Below are 23,005 nucleotides of genomic sequence, written 5' to 3' on the forward strand. Positions count from 1 at the left end.
AAAGTGATTCTATTCCCAAAGGAAAGAATAAAAATATATGCTTTATTTATTTGTTTGTTTGTTTTCAGAGATACACATGAGAGTTTATTTGTCAGAGCTGACAAAGGCCATCTATAGGAGAGAGAGACCAAAATATGCTTTATTAAAAAAAAAAAAAGTAGATTTAACTTCATGCTATGGAAGACAAATTAGCTAGTCGGCTCATGTTTTTAAAAGCATATATTTTAAGAAAACATGTGATGTATTTTTGAGACCTAATTGGATAAATGCATAAGTCTAATAAATTATTTATCAGAGCAAAGTATAAGAGTGTTTTCGAAGGAAAGTTATTTTAAAAGAGGTACCAGAGAAATCATGGCTTTCTGTTTAGATATGGTGGAAATGGATAAGTTACTGTTATCTCTTACTAGAATAAGGAAGGATTTCATGAAGTGTGAGTCTTGGCCAGAATCTAGGGGAAGTGAGGTAGTGGTGATTTGACTTAGAATAAAGTTGCTTGTATATTGATAGTCTTTCCCAGAATAATGGTTCTATTACTCTTTTCTACAGAGAAAACTGAAAATCATTCACCAAGCAACTCTGAAGTGCCTTGCTTAATGGCAGGCACAGAATCTGATGTTAGGGGCTTAGTCCGTTCTAAGGAATGGGCCCTGGGGAAAAAAATCATTGTAATGGGCACTTCAGTAGGTGCCTGTGGCAAGTTGGGGAAAGCATGTAAGTGGAGAATATGTTGTTAGGTCTCATCTTCTCATCTGTGATTTACCAACAGGCTTTAGGTACTTCTGTTATAAATTTTCCATAGGTAAAAAGAATTTATTTTAATGATGGTTTAAGAAAGTGTTTACTTTTGAATATATTATCATGAATAATAAATACCAAAAATAAGAAAAATGTTTCTGATAGTTTTCAATCAACTCTTAGATTCATTTGAGCAAATTCTGAAACGTTAGTCTTATTTGGGAATACTCCAAAACTTATTAGGACAAGTCTTCCCAGATTTATATCTAGGAAAAACCAATACAATAGAAATGAAATTGTTTACTTGGAAATGAATTGCAAGATGTATCCGATAATCATCTCTCTAGTTACTTTATCCACATATTTTCCCACATCACAAATGCTTGCTTAACTGACTTTAGGGGTGCCATTTTTAAAAAAATGAGTAACTGAACTTGGCAATTTCTAGAGAAGAAAATATTCTGAAAGTAGATCATTACATATATACATATGGCTTTCCAATTTCCAAAGAATTTTAATAGAATAAGATATACAGTTGTACTGAACATCTTTTTGTTGTAACTGTTAACTCATATTAATTGTATAGATTAATGAATTTCACTGCGACATTTCCATACATATGTACATTTCCATACATATGTACATCATGCTTTTGGACATCTCTTCTTGATTAGGAAAATTGAGTTTAAAATGAGGGACTAACAAGCTCATTTTGCTGAAAAGTGTTAGAACCAGGATTCAAACACAGAGATATCCATCTTAAATTTTTATACTTTTTAGCATTGTTGCCTTTTTATTCTTTTATTATAAACACTGAGAAATATTACTGATTTAGGTACATTGTACATTAGATAACAGAGTGTTTCAATAGTACAATAATCACCTTTGCCAACAGTCATTTAGGCAGGAAAGTGAAGTAAACTATAAAAGTAGAGTTTACAGCTGGGGAATGTGGCTCGGTGATAGCACTTGCCTATCATGCATGAGGTTCAGTCCCCAGCACTGAAAAAAAGAAGTAATACTTTGTCCAATATAAGAAGCTAAATCTAAATTAATAGTTTGAGAAAGAAAATTATTCTTAGTGATTATTTTGATCCAACTTGAAAGATTTTCCTAGCATGGCAATCTGAAGCAGTTAACTTGAATAAGTAAATGCTTTTCTTATAGTTAGGAACATACTTAAAATTCTAATTATTTTTTTCTTTTGAAAAGGCAGAAGAAATTAGAAGTGGCCATGGAAGAAGAAGGATTAGCAGATGAAGAGGTAATGTATTTTATTACCTGTAATTACTATATAAAAGTAACCCCATTGATTTTTTCTCTTTTATCAATATTAGTTGATTTTTAGATTTCATCATTTGAATATGAACTTTCTTTGTTGCAATCTCAGCTGTCTTTAGAAAGAGGCAGCTCTTTTTAAAAATTCCAAAAACATACTTTATCTATAATATTCTAGATGTATGAAATGAGGAAGTCAGTTCTCAAAGAGGAGTCACTTAATTGCTTAACTCAATGTTTTTTCTAAATTTTTAAAAAAGTTTTTAATATTTTTTTTTAGTTGTAGATAGACACAATTATTTTATTTTATTTATTTGTATGTGGTGCTGAGGATCAAAACCAGTACCTCACATGTGCTAGGCGAGCACTCTTACCACTAAGTCACAATCCCAATCCTCTAAATTTTTTTAAAACCATTTACTTCTCTAGCCTAACACTGCTACTCATAATTTAAGCTACTGTATGTTTCACCTCAGTAATACCTGCCTTGAAGTGGTTTCACTACCTCCTACTTGCAGTGTTTCTGCACAGTGTCCAGAGTGATTTGTTTGAAAATAGATTTGATTATATCACTGTTTTGCCTAATACTCTTCATTGCACTCTTGGGAAAACTCTGTAACATTGGTGTATAAGACTTTACAAGTTGGCTTCTGCCCCTTCTCTAGCCTCACGCCTGCCTCCCTACCCCCATACCAACCATCATTGAATCATTATAATTTTCCCTCTCTCATCTTAGTCCTTGTCACATACTATTTCTGCCACTTGGAACTCTTGGTTATTCCTTCACAACTCCCTTTACCCTTCAAGGAGTTTTTAGGTCTCACTTTATGCATCACTTCTACAAGGCATCATCCTACCTTCTGTCACAGCACTATTTCTGTTGTTGTGGTACCCTCAAAATACTATCTTTCCAGAGAGCAGAGACTCTATAATGTCTTATTTAGCATTATACCTTCAGAGCTGGCAGGGCTACAGTAAGTATTTGAGAAAATAAATGAACAATGGGTCTTGCCTTCAAGGAGTTTTCACATCAGGAGAGATTATGTATGTGTTTGTGTGTATATTCAAAATATGTGTACATTATAGAGCCAGAGGTGTACCTCAGTAGTAGAGCACATGCCTAGCATGCACGAGGCCCTAAATTGGATCTCCAGTTCTGCCAAAAAAAAAAAAAAAAAAAAGAAAAGAAAAGAAAAATAGATACACTTTGAAAATACAGAGACTTCTTCTTTTTCCTAGTTAGGGGGCCAGAGAAGTTTTGAAGCTTAAAGAATGAGTAGAATTTTGGCTATTCTGGGTCTCTTTATTTTTCACAATAGCCAAACTGTGTAACCAACCTAGATGCCCCTCAATAGATGAATGGATAAAGAAACTGTAGTATATAAACACAATAGAATATTACTCAACATTAAAAGAGAATAAAATCATAGCATTTGCAGGTAAATGGATGGAGTTGGAGAATATCATGCTAAGTGAAGTAAGCCAATCTCAAAAAACCAAAGGCTGAATGTTCTCTCTCATAAGTGGATGCTGATCCATATGGGGGTGGGTGGGAAAAATGGAGGAACTGTGATTGGGCAAAGGGGAGAGAAGAGGAGAGGGAGTATGGGGGCAGGAAAGATGATGGAACAAGATGGACATCATTACCCTAGGTACATGTATGACTGCACATATGTTGTGATGCTATATCTTGTACAACCAGAGAAACGAAAAGTTGTGCTGCAGTTGTGTACAATGAATCAAAATGCATTCAGCTGTCATATATACTTAATTAAAATAAATAAAGAAATAAAAATAGAATTTACTCTTCAGATGAGGTATATACAAAATAATGAATATGTATGCAGAATAATGAGTAATAACATTTGCACTCTAAAGGGTGCATGAAGAAAATAGCAAGCTAAGTTGACAGCACCAGTGGAAAGTAAGGTTTAGAATAGTTTACTAAGAAAGGTATACTTTATTTCCTGGGTGGTAGGGAATGAATCATAACTTAGATTAATTAGCAGTTGATAATCAGAAAAGTGTTTCTATATTTAAAGAGTAAACTACCAAATGATGATTTGAAATCAACTCGTTATCTAATCTTACCTGCACCTTTCCCTCTGTGTATAATATCTTGATTTATACAAAAGATGGTTACTTTGTTAATCACTTGATTCCATCTAGAAAACTCAAATATTTTTACATTTTAAATTATTATGTATATAAAATTACTGTGATAAATATTTTAAAAGCTCATATCATTTATGCTCTTTTAATTTTTTAGTGAGAATGGTAATAATTTAAGTTTATATTCCAATCCAGAGAGAAACAAATAAGACCCAGCTTATCTTTCCTTATTTATTATTTTTGCAGTGCTGGGCATCTAGACATACTTTGTTTGCATGTCCATCTCATAAGGACATTTTTTGTTTAGTTCCACAAAGAGATTCTTTTTTTCCCTTTTTCTAAATAATCTTCTAGTTTGTCTGTTAATAAAGACTTACCTATCACTCTTTTCTTTACTGTATGAGAAACTAAGAGCTCCAGTCCAAGTAGACTTCTCCCCTGGTGACTGTCATCAGTGGTAGAAACTGTGACAAATTAGGGAATTATTGTCCAGCTAAAGAGGATTGTCATTAGAGTGTGGCCAATTTCCTGTTTTTCAAAAAGAACTAGACATTTGGATTTTTACGTAAAATCACCTCTACTTTTAAAATTTTTTGGCAAATATTAGAATGTTTTAAAACAACTTGCCATCCAAATTAAATACATCTGTATGTCAAATACAATTTAACCTATTAGATATTCAGTGAATTTTTTTTTTAACTAGTCTATAGGCACTTTTAATGAAATGGTACAATCAGGTCATCTTCTGCATTCAGATTAGACAAGTTTCTGTAACTATGCCTAAATGTACCCTGTTTCATGAGCTATAAAGGGAAAGATTCAGGATTATCTTTCAGAATTCTTAAGAGGTATTCATTTATGCGACTAAAATTTTTTTAAACTCGCCTTATTACTTTTAAGGACATAATGCCATAGTGCCACCAAGTGGCCTTTAAAAAGCTATAGTCTTAAAATTTAAAACAAGCTAATTTGAAGAGTTGTCTTTTACCAGTAATTCAGGCTTCTAAAATTATTCAAAAGGTATTTTTGAACACCTACTATGTTCAAAAAAGGTTACTGGCATTGCATTTTATGTAAAAGGAAACAAAAATAGTCTTCACTGTTGCTCTAGGATCCACTTGTGTTTTCACAATTATATAAATGTCATTTTAAGATGCATTAAACTGACTTCTAAAAGATTAAAATCACCCTGCATGATTAACTCAAATTAATACATAGGTACTAGGTTTGGATACCCTTTTGGTAAACAAAGAAATGATTATTGTGTTAGTAATTTAATTTCTCTTATATTATGACTTCTTATCGAAAGAAAAAATTCTCCTTCATTGTTGCCTACTTATTTTCCATAGTATCACTGGATTTTGTAATAAGTATTTGATGTGAAAAAGGACACTAAGAAAAGATTTTCAATTTTTACATTTGACTTATTTTCACAGTGTCATAATTTCTACATTGTTGTGTCTGGGTAACTTCATTCAGCTGTCTGGATTGAAGACATAATCTCTTCTACTTATCTTTTTTAATATCATTTTTTATTGTTGTTGTTTATTTTTTATGTGGTGATGGGGATTGAACTCAGGGCCTCATGCATGCTAGGCAGGTGCTTTACCACTGAGCTATCTCCCCAGCCCCTCATCTGTTTATCTTAACTTTAAGAGGTATCAGAATTCCATTATATTGATGATACACATTTACATATTTCTAATTAATTGTTAACCTAATTCTTTAAAACATATATACAGGATCAGGAAGAGATACTTCAGTAGTTTTTTTTATTTAGGAGTAATATTTCTGGTCATTTTGATCTGTCTTTCCTTCTTAGCTGAACAACTAAAAACTAGGCAGGGCTCAGTTAAAGATGAGTGATACCTTATCCCTGTTTTTATGTTTATCATCTTTTAATATTGTAAGCACCTTTGAAACAACCTGATTATAAATTATCCTTTTAAATTATCTTTTTTCAATAGAAAAAATTACGCCGATCACAACATGCTCGCAAGGAAACAGAGTTTTTACGGCTCAAGAGGACCAGGCTTGGCTTGGATGACTTTGAGTCTCTGAAAGTTATAGGAAGAGGAGCTTTTGGAGAGGTGAGCTGCTCTGTTGAAGCCACCACTGATGAAATATATGTTCTAAGATAGTTTAAAATATCTATTCAAACATATTATTCCTAAATTACCACCAATGGCAAATATCAGCTTTCTTCAAAAGAACCTGCTCTTCACTCTTGAATTAAAAGTAGTGACGTGTGTGTGTGTGTGTGTGTGTGTGTGTGTGTGTGTGTGTGTATGTGTATTTATTTATTTTTACTGAGGATTGAATCCAGGAACACTCTACCATGGAACCACATTCCCAGCCCTTTTTATTTTTTATTTTGAGACAGGATCTCAAAATAAGTTGCCCAGACTGGCCTCAACTTGTAATCCTCCTGCCTCAGCCTTCTGAGTAACTGGGATTACAGGCATGCATCAACATGTTTGGCTATAATATGTATTTTTATATTATAGGTACGGCTGGTCCAAAAAAAAGATACAGGACATATCTATGCAATGAAGATATTGAGAAAGGCTGATATGCTTGAAAAAGAACAGGTATGGATTCTTTCATACATGCATTGCAAAGAAATATCCATGTCTAAGATGGTAGGGTAGTGTTTATATTGGAGTTTTTAAAATAAATCTGTCTTAATATATAATTGATTAATTTTTGATAGCCTGTTATAGTGTTTTCCAATTATTTATTTATTTATATTTTGGTGGTATTGGGGCTAAAACCCAGGGGGACTCCACCACTGAGATACATTTTCAATACTTTTTATTTGTTCTCTTTGGAAACAGGGTCTTACTAAATTACTGAGGATTTTGCCAAGTTTTTGAGACTGACCTTGAACTTAAGATCCTACTGCCTCAACCTCCTGAGTTGCTGGGATTATAGGTACACACTACCATGCCCAGCTCAATTCTAATATTTAAAATGTCTTCAAGTTTATAAATATCTATGTTTTAGTTTTCTTGTGCTGCTATGGCAAAAACACTACAAGCTGGGTAGCTTATTTTCCTGTAGTTCTGGAGGCTGAATGTCCCAAGATCAAAGTTCTTATAGTATTTAGTTTCTGGTGGGGCCTCTTCTCCTGACTTGCAGAAGGCTACTTTTCACTAAGTATTCACATGGCCTTTCCTTGGTGAATGAAGGGAAGATGGGTGGTGGAGGGCCTCAGAGAATGAACACAAATACTCACATGAGAACTCCTGGCGTCTCTTCTTATAAGGACACTAACTTCACCCTTCATCCTCATTAAACCTTTTTTAGAGGGCCTAGAGGTCCTATCTCCAAATATAGTCACACTGGGGTGTTAGGACTTCACTATTATAATTTTGGGTGATTCATTCAATTCATAACAGAATTCCTTCTGAAATACTCCCTTTTCTGATTTTGGTGGAAACAAAGAATAGTTCCCAACACTCTTAATCCTGTTGCATATCAAATTAGCAGAACTAGTTTCCTGAGAATTTACTGGTTTTACCTATTTCCAATATCTGTTCACTGCTCTTTTTCTATTCCTTGGTTCACTCTCTGTTTCCTGGGACTTAATGCAGTTCTGTGAGATGGCCATAATGTCTGAAAACACTGATATGTTTCCATTTCGTAGGTGTTCTGTATTCCCAGCCTGGATGGACACCCTGTAAAATTCTAAATTGAATACATATTCTGGTGAAGGACTCAACAATAGGAGCATAAGGAGAGATGGCCTCTTAGATTTTGTTTGTTTGTCCCTCCCCCCATTCTTACTTTGTCATTGCAGCAGTAAAATATTGATTTTTATTTCACTATGACACACTTGGATTTTCACTGCATTGTTCTTTCTTCCATAGCATTTATTCAGTTATTGAGTATCTACAGTATACCAAATACCATTGTAGGTTCAGGAATACTGTGTGTGTGTGTGTGTGTGTGTGTGTGTGTGTGTGTGTGTTCGTTCAGCAGTGGTGAGGGCCTTCTGAATGCTAGGCATGTGCTTTACTCCTGAGCTACCACCCCACCCTGGGATACAATAGTTAACAAATCTGATCCTTGTTCTTTTGAAACAATGGAGAGACTGCACAAACAGCTATATCAAATTGTCATGATTGATAAATATTATGCGAAAATTTCTTTAAAAGGATCAGTGATATATATAATCTGGGTTAAAGAGGAAGAATTCAGTCAGGGGAAGTTTCTCTTAGGAAGGAATATTTGATGAGAGACTGAATGATGAGAAAGAATGGCATCATTAGAATAAAGGTCTCGGGAGCAAATCCAGAGACCTGAGGCAGGAAAAACCTTAGTCTGCTCAGAGAGAAGGAAACCATGTGGCTAGAATTAAGTGAGGGAAAAGTGATTAGAAATGAAGTGGAAAAGGTAGGCAGTAGCCAGATCACATGAGACTTTGAAAGCCATGATCTAGAATTTGGGTTTTATTCTGAGTACAATGGGATGATATTGTTTGTTTTATTTTTTCCCCCTGTTTAAGCTGGGCAGTAGTGTGTTTTTGTTTTGTTCTTTTTTAACAACAATGAATTCATCTTTTTGCTTGCTTATAGGCAAAGCATGATTTGAAGCACAGAGACCACCTGGGAGAGTGTATCATTTCCATCCAGGATGTAGTTGTGGCTTACACTTTGGCTACAATAGTAAAGTTGAATAAAAATTAAAATAGATTAAGTATGTGTGTGTTTGCAGGAAGAGTTAGCAGATTTTGCTCTGATGGATTATTGCAGAATGAGAGGATGGGCAGAATTGTGAGAGGAAGGGAAGAAAGAAGAACAAAGTAATGGGACAAGATGAAATTGCCTAGGGAACGAGTATAGATAGAGAAGAGGGCCTGGATCCCAGCACCACACAGAGGAGGAAACCACAAAGGAGACGGAGTATCTTGGCAAGGAGAAGTCTAACTGGAATAGCGGAAAAGAGAATGGGAAGCAACAAGTGGAGAAGTGAGTAGTGGTAAATTCTTCATGTGAAGCAGATTAAAGAATAGATTAGTAAAGTGAGAGGGTGAAAGGGGTTTTTTTGTTTTTGTTTTAGGACAAGAAATGTCATAGTTGGAAGAATTCATTAGAAAGGAAAAAATTGAAGATGCAGGAAAGAAAGGAGAGATAACTGCAGCAGTATGCTGGAGGACAGGACCAGAAACCCATCTAGTAAGAAAAGCAGAGAAATGGGAATATAGAGTGGTTGTTCTGGCATTGGGAAGTTCCAGGTTTCTGCCTGAGTACAAAAAAGCAGTCACTGGCTTGGAGTAAAGGAGGTGCAGCTTGTTGGAGGTCAAAAGAGAGAAAAGTGCAAAATAGTTATCTGGAAGTGTGGGAAAGGATACTTGCTATGGCAAATGCCCACTGAGATTTGTATTCATGAATTTATGGTGAAACCAGTTCATAGTTGTGTGCTTTTCACCCTAGTTTCAGCTGAAGTGACAGGGTGAAAGGAACCATCCAGAGGAGAGGTTTTAGGGGACTTTGTTGATGACAATCTATGATTCCAGAGGGAAGAGGTTTGGAAGGTAAGAAAGATGGAGTTGTCAAGCTAGAGCAGAGAATTATAGATAATGATTGGAATGTAAGTTTGGGTAAAGATGATAGCTTCAGAGACTAGGAGGTACATAGGAATCTAACTTAGCCATAATAGGATAAATCCTAGATATGGTTTTAGAGGAAGGACAAAAGGTAGCAGTTAATTGAAGCTGTAGTCAAGCTGCTAGTCATGTGGCTACTGAGCACTAGAAATGTAGCCACTCTAAATTGAGATGTACTATAAATGTAAACTGCACACTAAATGAAGACTCATGGTCAAAAATATAAAATATCTCAACAATTTTATATCAATTAGATATTTAATTTAGGAATATCAGATTATACAAACTATTACTAAAATTAATTTCACCTAGCTTTTTTCTTTCTTTTTTTTTTTTTTTTTTTTTGCTTTAATGTAGCTACTGGAAAATTTAAAATTACATGTGTGGCTTGCGTTATATTTGTATTGGACAGCATGGTCTCAAATATTTTGCTAGAAGTTGAGGAGCCTCTGGACTATTATTCTTTCTTGTACAGAGGAAGTCTTACCAGCTTTGCATGCAGTCAGTTTTTGCATTTTGGAATTGTCCCCCACTTCCTACCTCATAAATTAATCTGCATTCTTTTACCACTGAATTTCATTTTATTTATTTTTTATTTTTTTAATTTGTTTTAATTAGTTATATGTGACAGTAGAATGCATTTATATACTTTGATATATTATACATAGACGGGATCTGATTTCTCATTTTTCTGAGTGTACATATTGAGAATCACATTTATCTTACAGTCACGTATATACATAAAGTAATAATGTCTGTTTAATTCTACTGTCCTCCCTATCCCCACATCCCTCCTCTCCCCTCCCTTCTGAATTTCATTTTAGAAAAGTTTTCCAATTCTACTCTGTGTTTCAAGGTTTGTCACAGATACTGTAGTGCTAAACACCCTCAAAATCAAATCGCAGGCCTTGTGCTGCCACATCACTATACATCATCCTTTCAAATCTTCTGGTCCCATTTGGGAAACATACCATGGAATCTAGCTGTAAAATATTTTAAAATAATCAAGCCAAGTTTATGATATAGTTCTTTTTCCTGACAACATTACATGTAGCTCCAAAAGTTCAGGGCTTTTCCTTTACTGCCTTAAAATGCTTTGTAAAAAGAAATTGGTACAGATTTTTATTATCATTTTTTTCCTTATTGAGCCAAATCCAGAGAGAAAATAGTTTTTTGATGCCAGAAAGCAGGTTCTTTGTTCTTCACTCTTGTGCTATGCTCTCAGCATTTATTGAACCAGGCAATAACAGTAATTCCCAAAATGACTTCTTAAGCCGATCAGATTTTATTATCCTTAAAAGGCTTTCAAATATGTGCTTTCAGTGTGCTTTGGACCAGATTTCTTAGTGGTACACAGTGAAAATATCAAAAGTATAAAATCAAATCTTGTTGATAAATCCTTGAACAAAGAACATGTAAACAGAAGCATCTGGAAACTGAAGTTATACCAACCTCATAAATTATTCAGTTTATGAAATTTCTAGTCTATAAAATTTTTACATAATGGTATCTCAGGTAATTATGTGTCTGACAAATCAGTAGGAAAACCTCAAAAACTTATACTAATTTGCTATAACTAATGATTAAAGATTTTTCTAACAATAACTTAATATAATGTAAAATTATTACAAATGTTCCTCCGTATAAAAACTAACAAATAAAGATCAAACTTGGCCCTTTTTTTTATGGCTAAAAGTAGTTTTAGTAAACCTTGGCTTTTTGATACTAATCTACATGGCATTGTTTACTACTTTTAACAAAGTCAAACTAATGTCCTGAATTTATATAACAAAGCCAGGATTCTTGCCCTGGTTGAGAGGTTTTAGTTGGGAAGATTTTGGACTAGTCATTACCCTATCTCAAAGGCCTCAGCTTTCTATAATATACCTTTTGATCTCATCTTTTCAACCCTAAAGATATTAGCTAAAACAAACTATTTCATGAGAGTCTCCGTATTTAATGAGAATTTGAACATGCATTATGTTTGAAATCTTTTTTCAAATTCCAGTTTTCCTTCATGACAATTATGGATGCATAATTTTAAGAGGGAAACTTGAAAAATGTGTAATGTGTTACAATTATTCTTTTAAAATATATTCCTCTAGGTGGCACATATCCGAGCAGAAAGAGATATTTTGGTGGAAGCAGATGGTGCCTGGGTGGTGAAGATGTTTTACAGTTTTCAGGATAAGAGGAACCTTTATCTCATCATGGAATTTCTTCCTGGAGGTAAAGAAAACATTATAGCAATGACAAGCTGACCAAGCATATCTTTATATGTAATAATAACTTTGTTGATTAGGTTTACTTTTATAGTTCTAGTTGTGGGGTTTATATACTCACAGTTTTTCAGAATTTCCTTGTATAATAATATTCATTTTGACCACAAATCAGGTCAAATCAAATCAAATTTTGAAGGAATGATTAGATTGGTACATTTTTTTTTATTGTTGGTTGTTCAACATTACATAGTTCTTGACATATCATATTTCACATTTTGATTCAAGTGGGTTATGAACTCCCATTTTTACCCTGTATACAGATTGCAGAATCACATCAGTTACACTTCCATTGATTTACATATTGCCATACTAGTGTCTGTTTTATTCTGCTGCCTTTCCTATCCTCTACTATCCCCCCTCCCCTCCCCTCCCCTCTTCTCTTCTCTCTCTACCCCCTCTACTGTAATTCATTTCTCCCCCTTATATTATTTTTCCCTTTCCCCTCACTTCCTCTTGTATGTAATTTTGTATAACCATGAGGGTCTCCTTCCATTTCCATGCAATTTCCCTTCCCTCTCGCTTTCCCTCCCACCTCTCATCCCTGTTTAATGTTAATCTTCTTCTCATGCTCTTCGTCCCTACTCTGTTCTTAGTTACTCTCCTTATATCAAAGAAGACATTTGGCATTTGTTTTTTAGGGATTGGCTGGCTTCACTTAGCATAATCTGCTCTATTGCCATCCATTTCCCTCCAAATTCTATGATTTTGTCATTTTTTAATGCAGAGTAATACTCCATTGTGTATAGATGCCACATTTTTTTTATCCATTCATCTATTGAAGGGCATCTAGGTTGGTTCCACAGTCTTGCTATTATGAATTGTGCTGCTATGAACATCGATGTAGCAGTGTCCCTGTAGCATGCTCTTTTTAGGTCTTTAGGGAATAGACTGAGAAGGGGAATAGCTGGGTCAAATGGTGGTTCCATTCCCAGCTTTAGATTGGTACATTTTAAATACTACCATTCTGGGTTCACTGCAACCCTTAGATTGTTATAAGTGTAGAGTTAAAACAAAAAGCCAATAAAATAAAAACACAAATACCCAGCAGGAAAATGACTGACAGTGTACAGAAGAGAAACTCTGGCTGCTTTATATAGGAAAATGTTCACCTTCACCTATATTCAGGGAAATGCTATTTTTTTTCTTTTTCTTTCTTTCTTTTTCTTTTTTTTTTTTTTTTTTTTTTTTTGGTGTGTGTGTGTGAGTGTGTGTGTGTTGCTGGGGATTGAACCCAGGGCCTTGTGCATACAAGGTAAACACTCTACCAACTGAGCTATATCCCCAGCCCCAGTGAAATGCAATGTAAATAAGAATGATATATCATTTCACATTCATCAGATTATCAAAAGCCTTCAAGTCTGATAATAATGAATATTGATAAGACTGTAGAAGATACTGACCTCCTGTAAGTAGATCTCTAACTTTGATGGAGAGCAATTTAGAGATGTTCAGTGAATCTGAAAATGCATGTGGCCTATGATCCAGTACTTTCACAACCAGCTGTTCTCCCTGGAGATTCTCCCTACATGTGCACAAGAAATATGCAAAAGAATGCTTATGGCAGCATCAGCATAATAGTGAAAAACTACCTTCAAGACAAATGCCTGTCATTAGAAGTATAGAACAATAAAATCTGTCCAAATTATGTGATGGAAATTTTTTAACTGTAATTAAAAGTCATAAGCTCTATCTGATTCCACAGTAAAATTCAGAAACAGTGGAATGAAATAAAAATAAGCTGTGAAATTACACATAATTTGATAGCATTTAGATAAAATTTTAAAAACCCAAAACTATAAATTTCTAGATTAATACATACATATGTGAAACCATATTTTATAAATAAGCCGTAAGGATACACACCAAACCAAATTTATCCATTGTTACTCAGCTAAGAGGGAATGGGAAATAGAATGGGAGTGGAGGACAAAGAATACTTCTATATAGTCTTTTTTTAAAAAGACTCAAAGCAGATATGAGAAAATATTATCAGTTATCAATTCTGTGTTGCAAATGCACTAGTTCTTACAGTACTAAAAACTACTTATTATTTGCCCTTTTTTAAAGGAAAAATTTTCTTGAAAATAAAAGACTGCCTAGAAGTGATTTCTTAAAGTCAGCTAATGTTCTATTTTCTTTGGACTAAGGAGCTCAGGCTATTTTTGAAATTTTAAAGAGTATGTCTGGTTTCCTGCTGTGTTTATTCTGATTCTTTTTGCAGTTTGACTTATTTTCTTCAGCAACTTATTCTGAATGGAGTTATATTTCTTCATCAGCTTCTATCAGCTCTGTTCTGATTTGGTTTCAAAAAACTCTCTACTCTAAAACCATTGCATGTCATCAAAATTTGCTTATGCAACGTGACTTTTGTTTAGCTCCAGAGATGGTTAGAGGTGTACTGGGTGGATCACAAAATGCCAAATCAGACATACATTGTAAAAATACAAAGAAAGCTTTTGTAGGGTATTTCCTCCCCTTTTGAAGCATTTTCAGTAACATGATGCTTCCCTTTTCTTAGGTGACATGATGACATTGTTAATGAAGAAGGATACCTTGACAGAAGAGGAAACACAGTTCTACATTTCAGAGACTGTTCTGGCAATAGATGCAATCCACCAGTTGGGCTTCATCCATCGGGATATCAAGCCAGACAACCTTTTATTGGATGCCAAGGCATGTGCATAAACTGGTGCATTATGAGGTTGCTGATTAGTTTATAGAGTAAAGCTGGTTTTATGATTAAAAAATACAACTGTAATTTGAATTATTACTAAACTACATTATTTCAGAACAGCACAATAGGAGAGGCCTCTGTAGTGGAATGTATCATGGGGATATGATTTTTTTTTTTTTTTTTTTTTTTTGCAGTGCTGGAGATAAATCCATGTTTTGTTTTGTTTTTTTTTTAATCTCCTTCCATTTTATGCTTTAAAAAAATCATCCTCCTCCAATATTTCTAAGTTTACATTTTTATCTGTATGAATTTTAAGCCAAAGATTTTAATAATAATTGCATTTAAAAGAGGAGTTTATAATAAGGCCTTTTTTTCAAAGTTGATATAATCTGGTTTTACTGAAATTTTTTTTAGGGACATGTAAAATTATCTGATTTTGGTTTATGCACGGGGTTAAAGAAAGCTCACAGGACTGAATTCTACAGAAATCTTACACACAACCCACCAAGTGACTTCTGTAAGTTTGCTTTTTTATTTTGATTAAGATATTATAGCTGGTTAAATACAGTACTGTTAAGAAATGATAATTTTCTCCCTTCCTCTCCCCACTCAACTGAATTTACCTTGTGTTTTAGATGTTTATATGTGATTTGTCTTTTGCTAAGAGTTTTCCCCTCGTGATTATAATTCTGTCTTGTTGAAATTAGCATTTCAGAACATGAACTCAAAGAGGAAAGCGGAAACATGGAAGAAAAACAGGAGACAACTGGTGAGTTAACCACATTTTCAAGAGAGAATTTTGTGTGCTGGTCCTAAAATCTCATCTGTTTTCTACTTAATTGTTTTGTCTTCACAGTGATTAGTACTCCCTTTAATGATGGTGCTTGTTCTGGGCTCACATAGTTTTCTGTTTCTTTTTATGATTTCCTTACCTATAAAGCAAACAAGAAAAATCTACTTTATGATTTAATTTTAGAGTACTTTATTGAGAATTAATATGAATAAGTAATTCATCTGTTTAATAGTAATTAGCATTGTAAATAAAACATACTGAGTGTGTGAATGGCATGGGATTTCCATTTCCTCTTTTTCTGTGCTGTGATATAAATCCTGATATAACAAATAACAATTGTAAAAAAGTGGTTGCCCTTTTCTATGAACTTCTTTAGAGATCAAGTAAATAGGAAATTTGGGATTTCAACAGTGTTATGATAGAATAGATACAAAACTGCCTCAAGCTGGGTATGGTGGTGCATGCCTATAATCCCAGCATCTTGAGAGGCTTCAACAGCAGGATCACAGGTTTGAGGCCAGCCTCCAAAATTTATCGAGACTCTCAGCAACTTAGTGAGATCTTTTCTCAAAATAAAATGTAATGGGCTGGGGTTGTGGCTCAGTGGTAGAACACTTGTCTAGCATGGTGAGGCACTGGGTTTGATTCTCAGCATTGCATATAAATGTACAAAATAAAGGTCCAAATAAAATAACACCACCTTTGTTTAAAAAAAAAAAAAAGTAAAAAGTGGTTCATACCTGTAATCCCAGCAGCTCAGGAGGCTGAGGTAGGAAGATCTTGAGCTCAAAGCCAGCCTCCGCAAAAGTGAGGTGCTGACTAACTCAGTGAGACCCTGTCTCTAAATAAAATACAAAATAGGGCTGGGGATGTGGCTCAGTAGTTGAGTATCAATCCCCAGTACAAAAAAAAAAAAAAAAAAGAAGAAGAAGAAGAAGTAAAAAAGGGCTTGGGATGTAGCTCAGCGATAAAATGCCCCTGGATTATATCCCCAGTAACCAACCCTGCCACCCCCCCAAAAAAAAAAAAAATTTGCCACAGGTAAACTTCATTATTCCATTAATGTAGAATTACACTACTTTTAACCCCATACTATTTCTCCTCTGTTACTTAGCAAATTTATAAGAATTGTTTCCCCCTTTTCCTCTTTCCCTTTATCCAGAACCATGAACATTCATAAGATGAAGAATGTGCCTTTTGACTTTGTTTTTCCACCTTCTCATACATGTAGATACTCTATAAATATTTGTTCACTTCAACCACGTAATGAATGGGGATTCTAACTCACCATTCCTTTAGGGAAGTAAATAGACTGAAAAATAATAGTTTGACACCCTCTAAAACCAAATAAACAACCTTTGCATGATTTAACTTATTCTCTTATTAGACCAAGTAATTGAAAACTCTTGTAAAAACAGTTCAGTGTTTTTTAAATGTATTGAGCTATGCATTGAGGAAAACTCCATTCTGCTTTTCAATGTGTCACTTTTAGGTCATATTTTACAGCTGAGAAAAGAATTGCAGTATTGCCTACTTTTAAAGGAAAATAATGAATACTGGCTAAAAATATCATAGGAGAATTCTTTACCTCCTATTTACAGAGTTTTCAAAGGTAATCATAGGTTAATGTTCTCATGGCCAATAGTTATCCTGTGTTGTATCAGGGTTTCCCAAGGAAGAAGTAAAAAAGTACTTTATTACTATTTAGGACAGGAAATTTCCTCTGCCCACTAACTGCCAATCATGTCTTCTCCTAGATTGTTGAGATGACAAAATCTGCTTGTTACATCAGAAATAGCACCTAGCTCTCATTGAGAACTACTCCTTAAAAACAATTTACTAAGAATGAAGCTAGGTGCAGTGAAGCATGCCTGTAATCCCAGAGACGGAGGCAGGAGGATCAAAAGTTCAAAGCCAGCCTCAGCAATTAATCGAGACCCTAAGCAACTTAGCAAGACCCTATCTCAAAATAAAAAATAAAATGGACTTGGGGGTGAGGCTCAGTGGTAAAACTACATAGCTTCCTGAATGGATAAGAATATTGTGGAATTACAATAAAAATACCAGATGCTTATAGTAGTTTTTAGTTTACAAAGTACATTCCTTTTCTTGTTTTATTGTTTTATCAACTCTGTTGTGGCAGGTTTTATTACCACAGATTTTTGTAAACAGAAGCTGAGGCTCTAAGAGCTTAAATAACTTGCCCAAGAACACAATTGTAGTGACAGGGCAGCCAGGGTTCAACCTTTTCATTCTGTTTTGAGATGGACTTAGGGCTACACATATAATGACTCAGTTGAGCATCTTAGGAAGCAGAAATCATGTATTCTGTAACATAGAATCTGACTCACCTTGCATATGATAAACATATGGAATAAGTTATTAAAGGGAAAATTAACTTCTTTAAACTTTACTTTTTTCAGTAGTAAATCATACTCAGGTGGTTGGGATTTTTTTTTTTGTTTTATTGTTTTTTGTTTTTTAAATGTTCTGAATGTTGGTTTGATAAGCTGCTCCTTTGCAGGCATATTCCACAGTTGGGACACCAGATTACATTGCTCCAGAAGTCTTCATGCAGACTGGTTACAACAAGTTGTGTGACTGGTGGTCTTTGGGAGTGATTATGTATGAAATGTTAATAGGTATGTTCTGTCGTTAACTTATATACGTGATGTGTGCATTACCTTGAGTGCTATTGTTTGAACATGTTACAGATATCATGGGCTAAAGTAGTTTAACTACTTTAAACCTATTTCTAACCTTCTGCAATGTTAAATACTACCAAATACCAAAGGACTCTTTAGGGATCCTATTGAAGGAAGACAGGTATTTACCTGGACATTCATGTATCTGCATGACTTTTCAGGTAAAATAAGGAAGAGGGGTACTTTAAATCCTTTATTGACTCTATTGGCAATTTTATTGTAAATTGATGAATGGTGGTATTTTTTAAATTAGATACAGCATTCAGCATTGTTTCTTGTGGCACATATTTAGTAGTTACAATTTAATTAATCACAAAAGCTGACAAAGCTTTTGTTTTTCTTTGTGACATGTAGGCTATCCACCTTTCTGCTCCGAAACGCCTCAAGAAACATACAGAAAAGTGATGAATTGGAAAGAAACTCTAGTATTTCCTCCAGAAGTACCTATCTCTGAGAAAGCCAAGGATTTAATTCTCAGGTTAGTGTTTAAACCCCTAGAGGAGTTCAGGGTGTCTTAACACTTCACAGGTACCCAAAAGATCTGTTTCACTTTTGTGTGTCAAGAGAGGATACCACTGATCTACATAGCCAAAGAAGTCAATAAAGAAAAGGGGTTTTGGGTTTTTTTTTTAAATGTAAACTCTTAAAAGGAAGTTTGCAATGGAAAAAAGTAGGAGTCAAGAAGAAGGAAGAAGTCTTGTATTGTTTCAGGGACTGATACACATTAAAAGCAAAATGTCACTCCTGTTAGAATGCAGTGACCTAATCCTATTAAAGAGAAGAGGGAAAGGAAATTTGTTAGTGGTAGGAACTCCTTTTTATGAAAGTCTGTATATGAAATCATCTAAGCAAAAGATTCTATTCTGTTCTATAACCAAGATGTATTTTGGTACTGCTGTGAAGAGCTGGAAGGATTATAAATGGAACAACCTGTGAGAACAGCCTGTCATTAAAAAATCTTTAAACTATATATGACCTTAGACCTAGCGACTCTGCTTTTAGAGTTTTGCTTATGCAAATAATTTGATGTATATAAATATTTAAGTATGTTTATCTTGATATTGTTTTAGTCATGAAAAATTGGAAACCATCTAAATGTTCAACAACAGCAGACTGGCTACATACATTGTAATTTATAATAGTTATCCCGAAATACTAAAATTATGGGTGATTTTTATTTTCTCCCACATTTTCCACAATAAACATAGTAAACTTCAAAAAAAATTTTTGTAATGCTTTAAAAAAAATAAAAAAATAACACTGAGTACTTTAGATATAATTTGTTTTCTTGTTATAGATTTTGTACTGATTCTGAAAATAGAATTGGGAATAGTGGAGTAGAAGAAATAAAAAGTCACCCCTTTTTTGAAGGCGTAGACTGGGGGCATATAAGGTATGTTGCTGGACTTTGGGGAGAAGTCTGAGTATTATGAGTTTCTAGATTTGGTGATTAATTTACCTTCAATTCTGCTAGATTACCCCTAGCAGAAGAAGTACCACTATTATAATGTTATCAAGTCAATGTTTTCTGGGTTATATAAGTGAGACTATACTGGCTATATAGCTAAATGACTTATCATAGGCTAATGTCCACTGTAAAGGAAAAAAACACATTTTGCTTTTTAGAACCTTCTACTTAATATCTTAGTACCTTTTACATAATCTGGTAAACTTAACACCCAATGTATTCATTAAAATATTGTTGAAAATTCCTTAATGTAAGCCAGGTGTGGTGGCACACACCAGTAATACGAGCGGCTTTGGAGGCTGAGGTAGGAGGATCTTGAATTCAAAGCCAGCCTCCACAAAAGTGAGGTGCTGACCAACTCAGTGAGACCCTGTCTCTAAATAAAATACAAAACAGGCCTGGGGATGTGGCTCCTGAGGTCAATCCACAGTATCCCACCCTCTAAAAAATATACAATAAAAACTGATAGTTTCTTTTAATGATTTTTATAGCCAAATATTTTTAACATGATAGGAAGACACTTTCAGGGTCTGGGGTTGTAGCTCAGTGGTTGAGCACTTGCCTTACATGTGTAAGGCATTGGGTTCAAGCCTCAGCCACCAAATAAATAAATAAATAAAGATATATGTCCATCTACGACTAAAAAAAAAAAAATTAAAAAAAAAAAGAAAGGCATATTCATGACTATTTTTTTAAAAAAACCTAATATTCTTGATTCTCTTGAAATTCATACAACTGAGAAGTATTTGCATTCACATTTCATCACAAATATGTAGTACCTTGTTTTCGAAAATAACTTTGAATTTTTGGATCTTCTACTAGAAGAATTCTAGTCCTTAATTACTTAAGTAGGATCCAGTCCTCACAATATCCTATTTCATATAACTGTAAAATCACTCACTCTTTTTCTACTTAAAAATAGCATGAAAAAGTCTTGGTACAAGAATTTTAAAATTCTAAGTAAATGAAAACATTTTTGTAAAAATTTATACTCAACTATTTTGAAATCCACCAAACTATTCTCATATCCACAATAAATGTCATTGACCTTTTTAATTAGAAAATAGCACACAAGATTTGTAAGAATTATTTGTTGGAAAATAAAGAATTCAGGAAAATTTCCCATGATTACTCAGTACCTTATTTTACAGGGAAAGGCCAGCAGCAATCCCTATAGAAATCAAGAGCATTGATGACACTTCAAATTTTGATGACTTCCCTGAATCTGATATTTTACAACCAGGTAAGATAATCTTATAACTCATGCTATTAAAAGTCTATGAAGATGACATTTTACTAATGAAATTTCTATATTCTTGGTTAATTTTTCTATCTTTCTAGTGCCAAATACAACAGAACCAGACTATAAATCCAAAGACTGGGTCTTTCTCAATTATACCTACAAAAGGTTTGAAGGGTTGACTCAGCGTGGCTCTATCCCCACCTACATGAAAGCTGGGAAATTATGAATGAAGATCACAGTCACCCATAACCAAGAGAACTCAGGTAGCTGCATCACCAGGCTTGCTTGGCATAGGTAACAAGACACTGAAATACCCTGAAGACGGTGGTGCTTATCGACTACAAGAGGAAATTCTACAGGATTAGGATTTCTAAGACTACTACAGGAATTGGTTGGCAGTGCCAGCTGGCTTTTTTTTTTAATATTTTATTGATTTTGTTAACTTTATTATACGAAGGTACTGGAATAAAAGAAACGTACATCCCTTTCTAACTGCACTGCCTACGTGCGTATTAAGGTCCATTCTGCCTGTGTGTGCTTTGGCTTTGAACTGTAACACCTCTAATCAATTCAGGAGAAATACATATCATTTAAAGCAGCATAGGCTAACCTGTAGGTAACACTGCAGTATTGCTGACTCACTGCAAATCTTATGGGTCTAGAAAATCAGTAAAAGCCATCTTCCATAGTTAGAACATTTGCCCTATTGGTTTGGACATCTGTAGAATATATATGAAGACAATTTCTATAATGGTTTTAAGAAATTTAAAAAGAGATACACTGGTTCTTTAAAAATAGAATTTTATCATCAAGTTATTACACAAACTCCACTGTAGGGAGTGACAAGTTTCTAATAAGGAAAAGGAAGTTTTAATACTTTCACTCAAGAACTCCACTAAGATATTTACTTTGTGGTCAGAAATACTGATGACCTTTATATACATAGTCTGTATATTCATAGGGAGATGTACTGTATTATACAAAATGTAAAGTTGCTTTTTGTTTGACAAGAGGACTTCTTTTTTTAACAAGAAGACATGGCATTATTTTAATTTGATTATGGTGAGTTGAATTTCAGAAATGACCGTAAAGGCTGCTTGTAGAACCTAGCGTATTTTTATTAAACTATTTTTTTAAATGTCAGACTTCTGATTATGTAAATGGACTTATAAAGAACAAAGAGCAATTTACTTTGGTTTTATAGAAAGTTGTTACATATCATGGCTAGTTACCTTTTATTTCTTTTGATCAAATTTTTTCCTTTGATAATACTTGTATTATTGTGCCATTATTTTCTTATGCTCCAAATGTACCAAAGATCCTAAACAGAGTGGATGCTCACAGCGGAATAGAATTTTACTTTCCTATGGGAATGCTGTATTCAGACATGAAAGATCTCTCTCTGATGGAGGTCAGCTTATTTGAGGGCAGCACTATTTGGGTTGAGCTGCACCACTCTGGTTAATACCAATAGAAATAAGGAAGTAAATGCAGGCCAAGAGATTGTTATTAGAGGAAGAGAGCAAATGTCAGCATCAAATTCTTTGGGTATTTCTCTAAGAATTAAATAATCTTTTCTTGCTCAACATTTTAGTTCTAAAATGACTATCCCAAGGTTTTGGTTTCATATGTACTAGTTGAAGATAATACTTTATTAAAGAATGGCCTAATGTTCATCATAACTGTTAATTGATAGAATTATAAATGAATGATCTGTGATCAAAATCTAAAGTGATGATTTATTTGTAGGATGTCTTTCCTAAAGGGAAAGAATTACATAGGAGCATTATACAAATCTACAAAAACTGATGACTGTTGCTAAGTAACTCCCAATGTTTCAGTAAGGCCATCCTGATGTGTCCCCCTCCTTTGGTTTGTTTCTTTATTTTTAAGCATTTGTTGAGTACTTTTTATGTGTTCATCTAGTAGTTCATCTCCATTTTTCTAGTTAGATCATGTGACTAAATATTTAGGAGAGAAAATTGTGAAAACTCTGGAGTTATCTCAATTTAACTGATTTTTCTAACTGCCTTTAATTTAAAAAAGAAAAAAAATTCTTTAACTCTTGCTGGGGTGCGTGAGATTTTCTCTCTCCAAAACA

At 34.1% G+C, this 23,005-nt stretch overlaps 1 protein-coding gene across 3 annotated transcripts in view; it reads left to right on the forward strand.

Moving 5' to 3' along the window:
- STK38L (serine/threonine kinase 38 like) overlaps positions 1-22,576 on the forward strand; it is a 70,882-nt gene extending 48,306 nt beyond the window's left edge. For 2 of the 3 annotated variants that reach the window (XM_081311955.1, XM_081311953.1), the window contains 12 exons: positions 1,951-2,002; positions 6,096-6,218; positions 6,636-6,719; positions 11,845-11,968; positions 14,540-14,694; positions 15,110-15,212; positions 15,403-15,464; positions 18,013-18,130; positions 18,548-18,671; positions 19,491-19,586; positions 20,813-20,904; positions 21,003-22,576. In XM_081311955.1, the coding sequence (XP_081168081.1) occupies positions 1,951-2,002; positions 6,096-6,218; positions 6,636-6,719; positions 11,845-11,968; positions 14,540-14,694; positions 15,110-15,212; positions 15,403-15,464; positions 18,013-18,130; positions 18,548-18,671; positions 19,491-19,586; positions 20,813-20,904; positions 21,003-21,130 (1,261 nt within the window). In that variant the 3' untranslated portion in view covers positions 21,131-22,576. The remainder of the gene's footprint in view (positions 1-1,950; positions 2,003-6,095; positions 6,219-6,635; positions 6,720-11,844; positions 11,969-14,539; positions 14,695-15,109; positions 15,213-15,402; positions 15,465-18,012; positions 18,131-18,547; positions 18,672-19,490; positions 19,587-20,812; positions 20,905-21,002) is intronic. The other variant, XM_081311954.1, reaches the window with a different exon arrangement.
- Positions 22,577-23,005: the final 429 nt, after the last annotated feature.

This window comes from Spermophilus citellus (assembly GCF_964194105.1).
Source record: "Spermophilus citellus genome assembly, chromosome: 10".
Classification (NCBI taxonomy): Eukaryota; Metazoa; Chordata; class Mammalia; order Rodentia; family Sciuridae; genus Spermophilus; species Spermophilus citellus.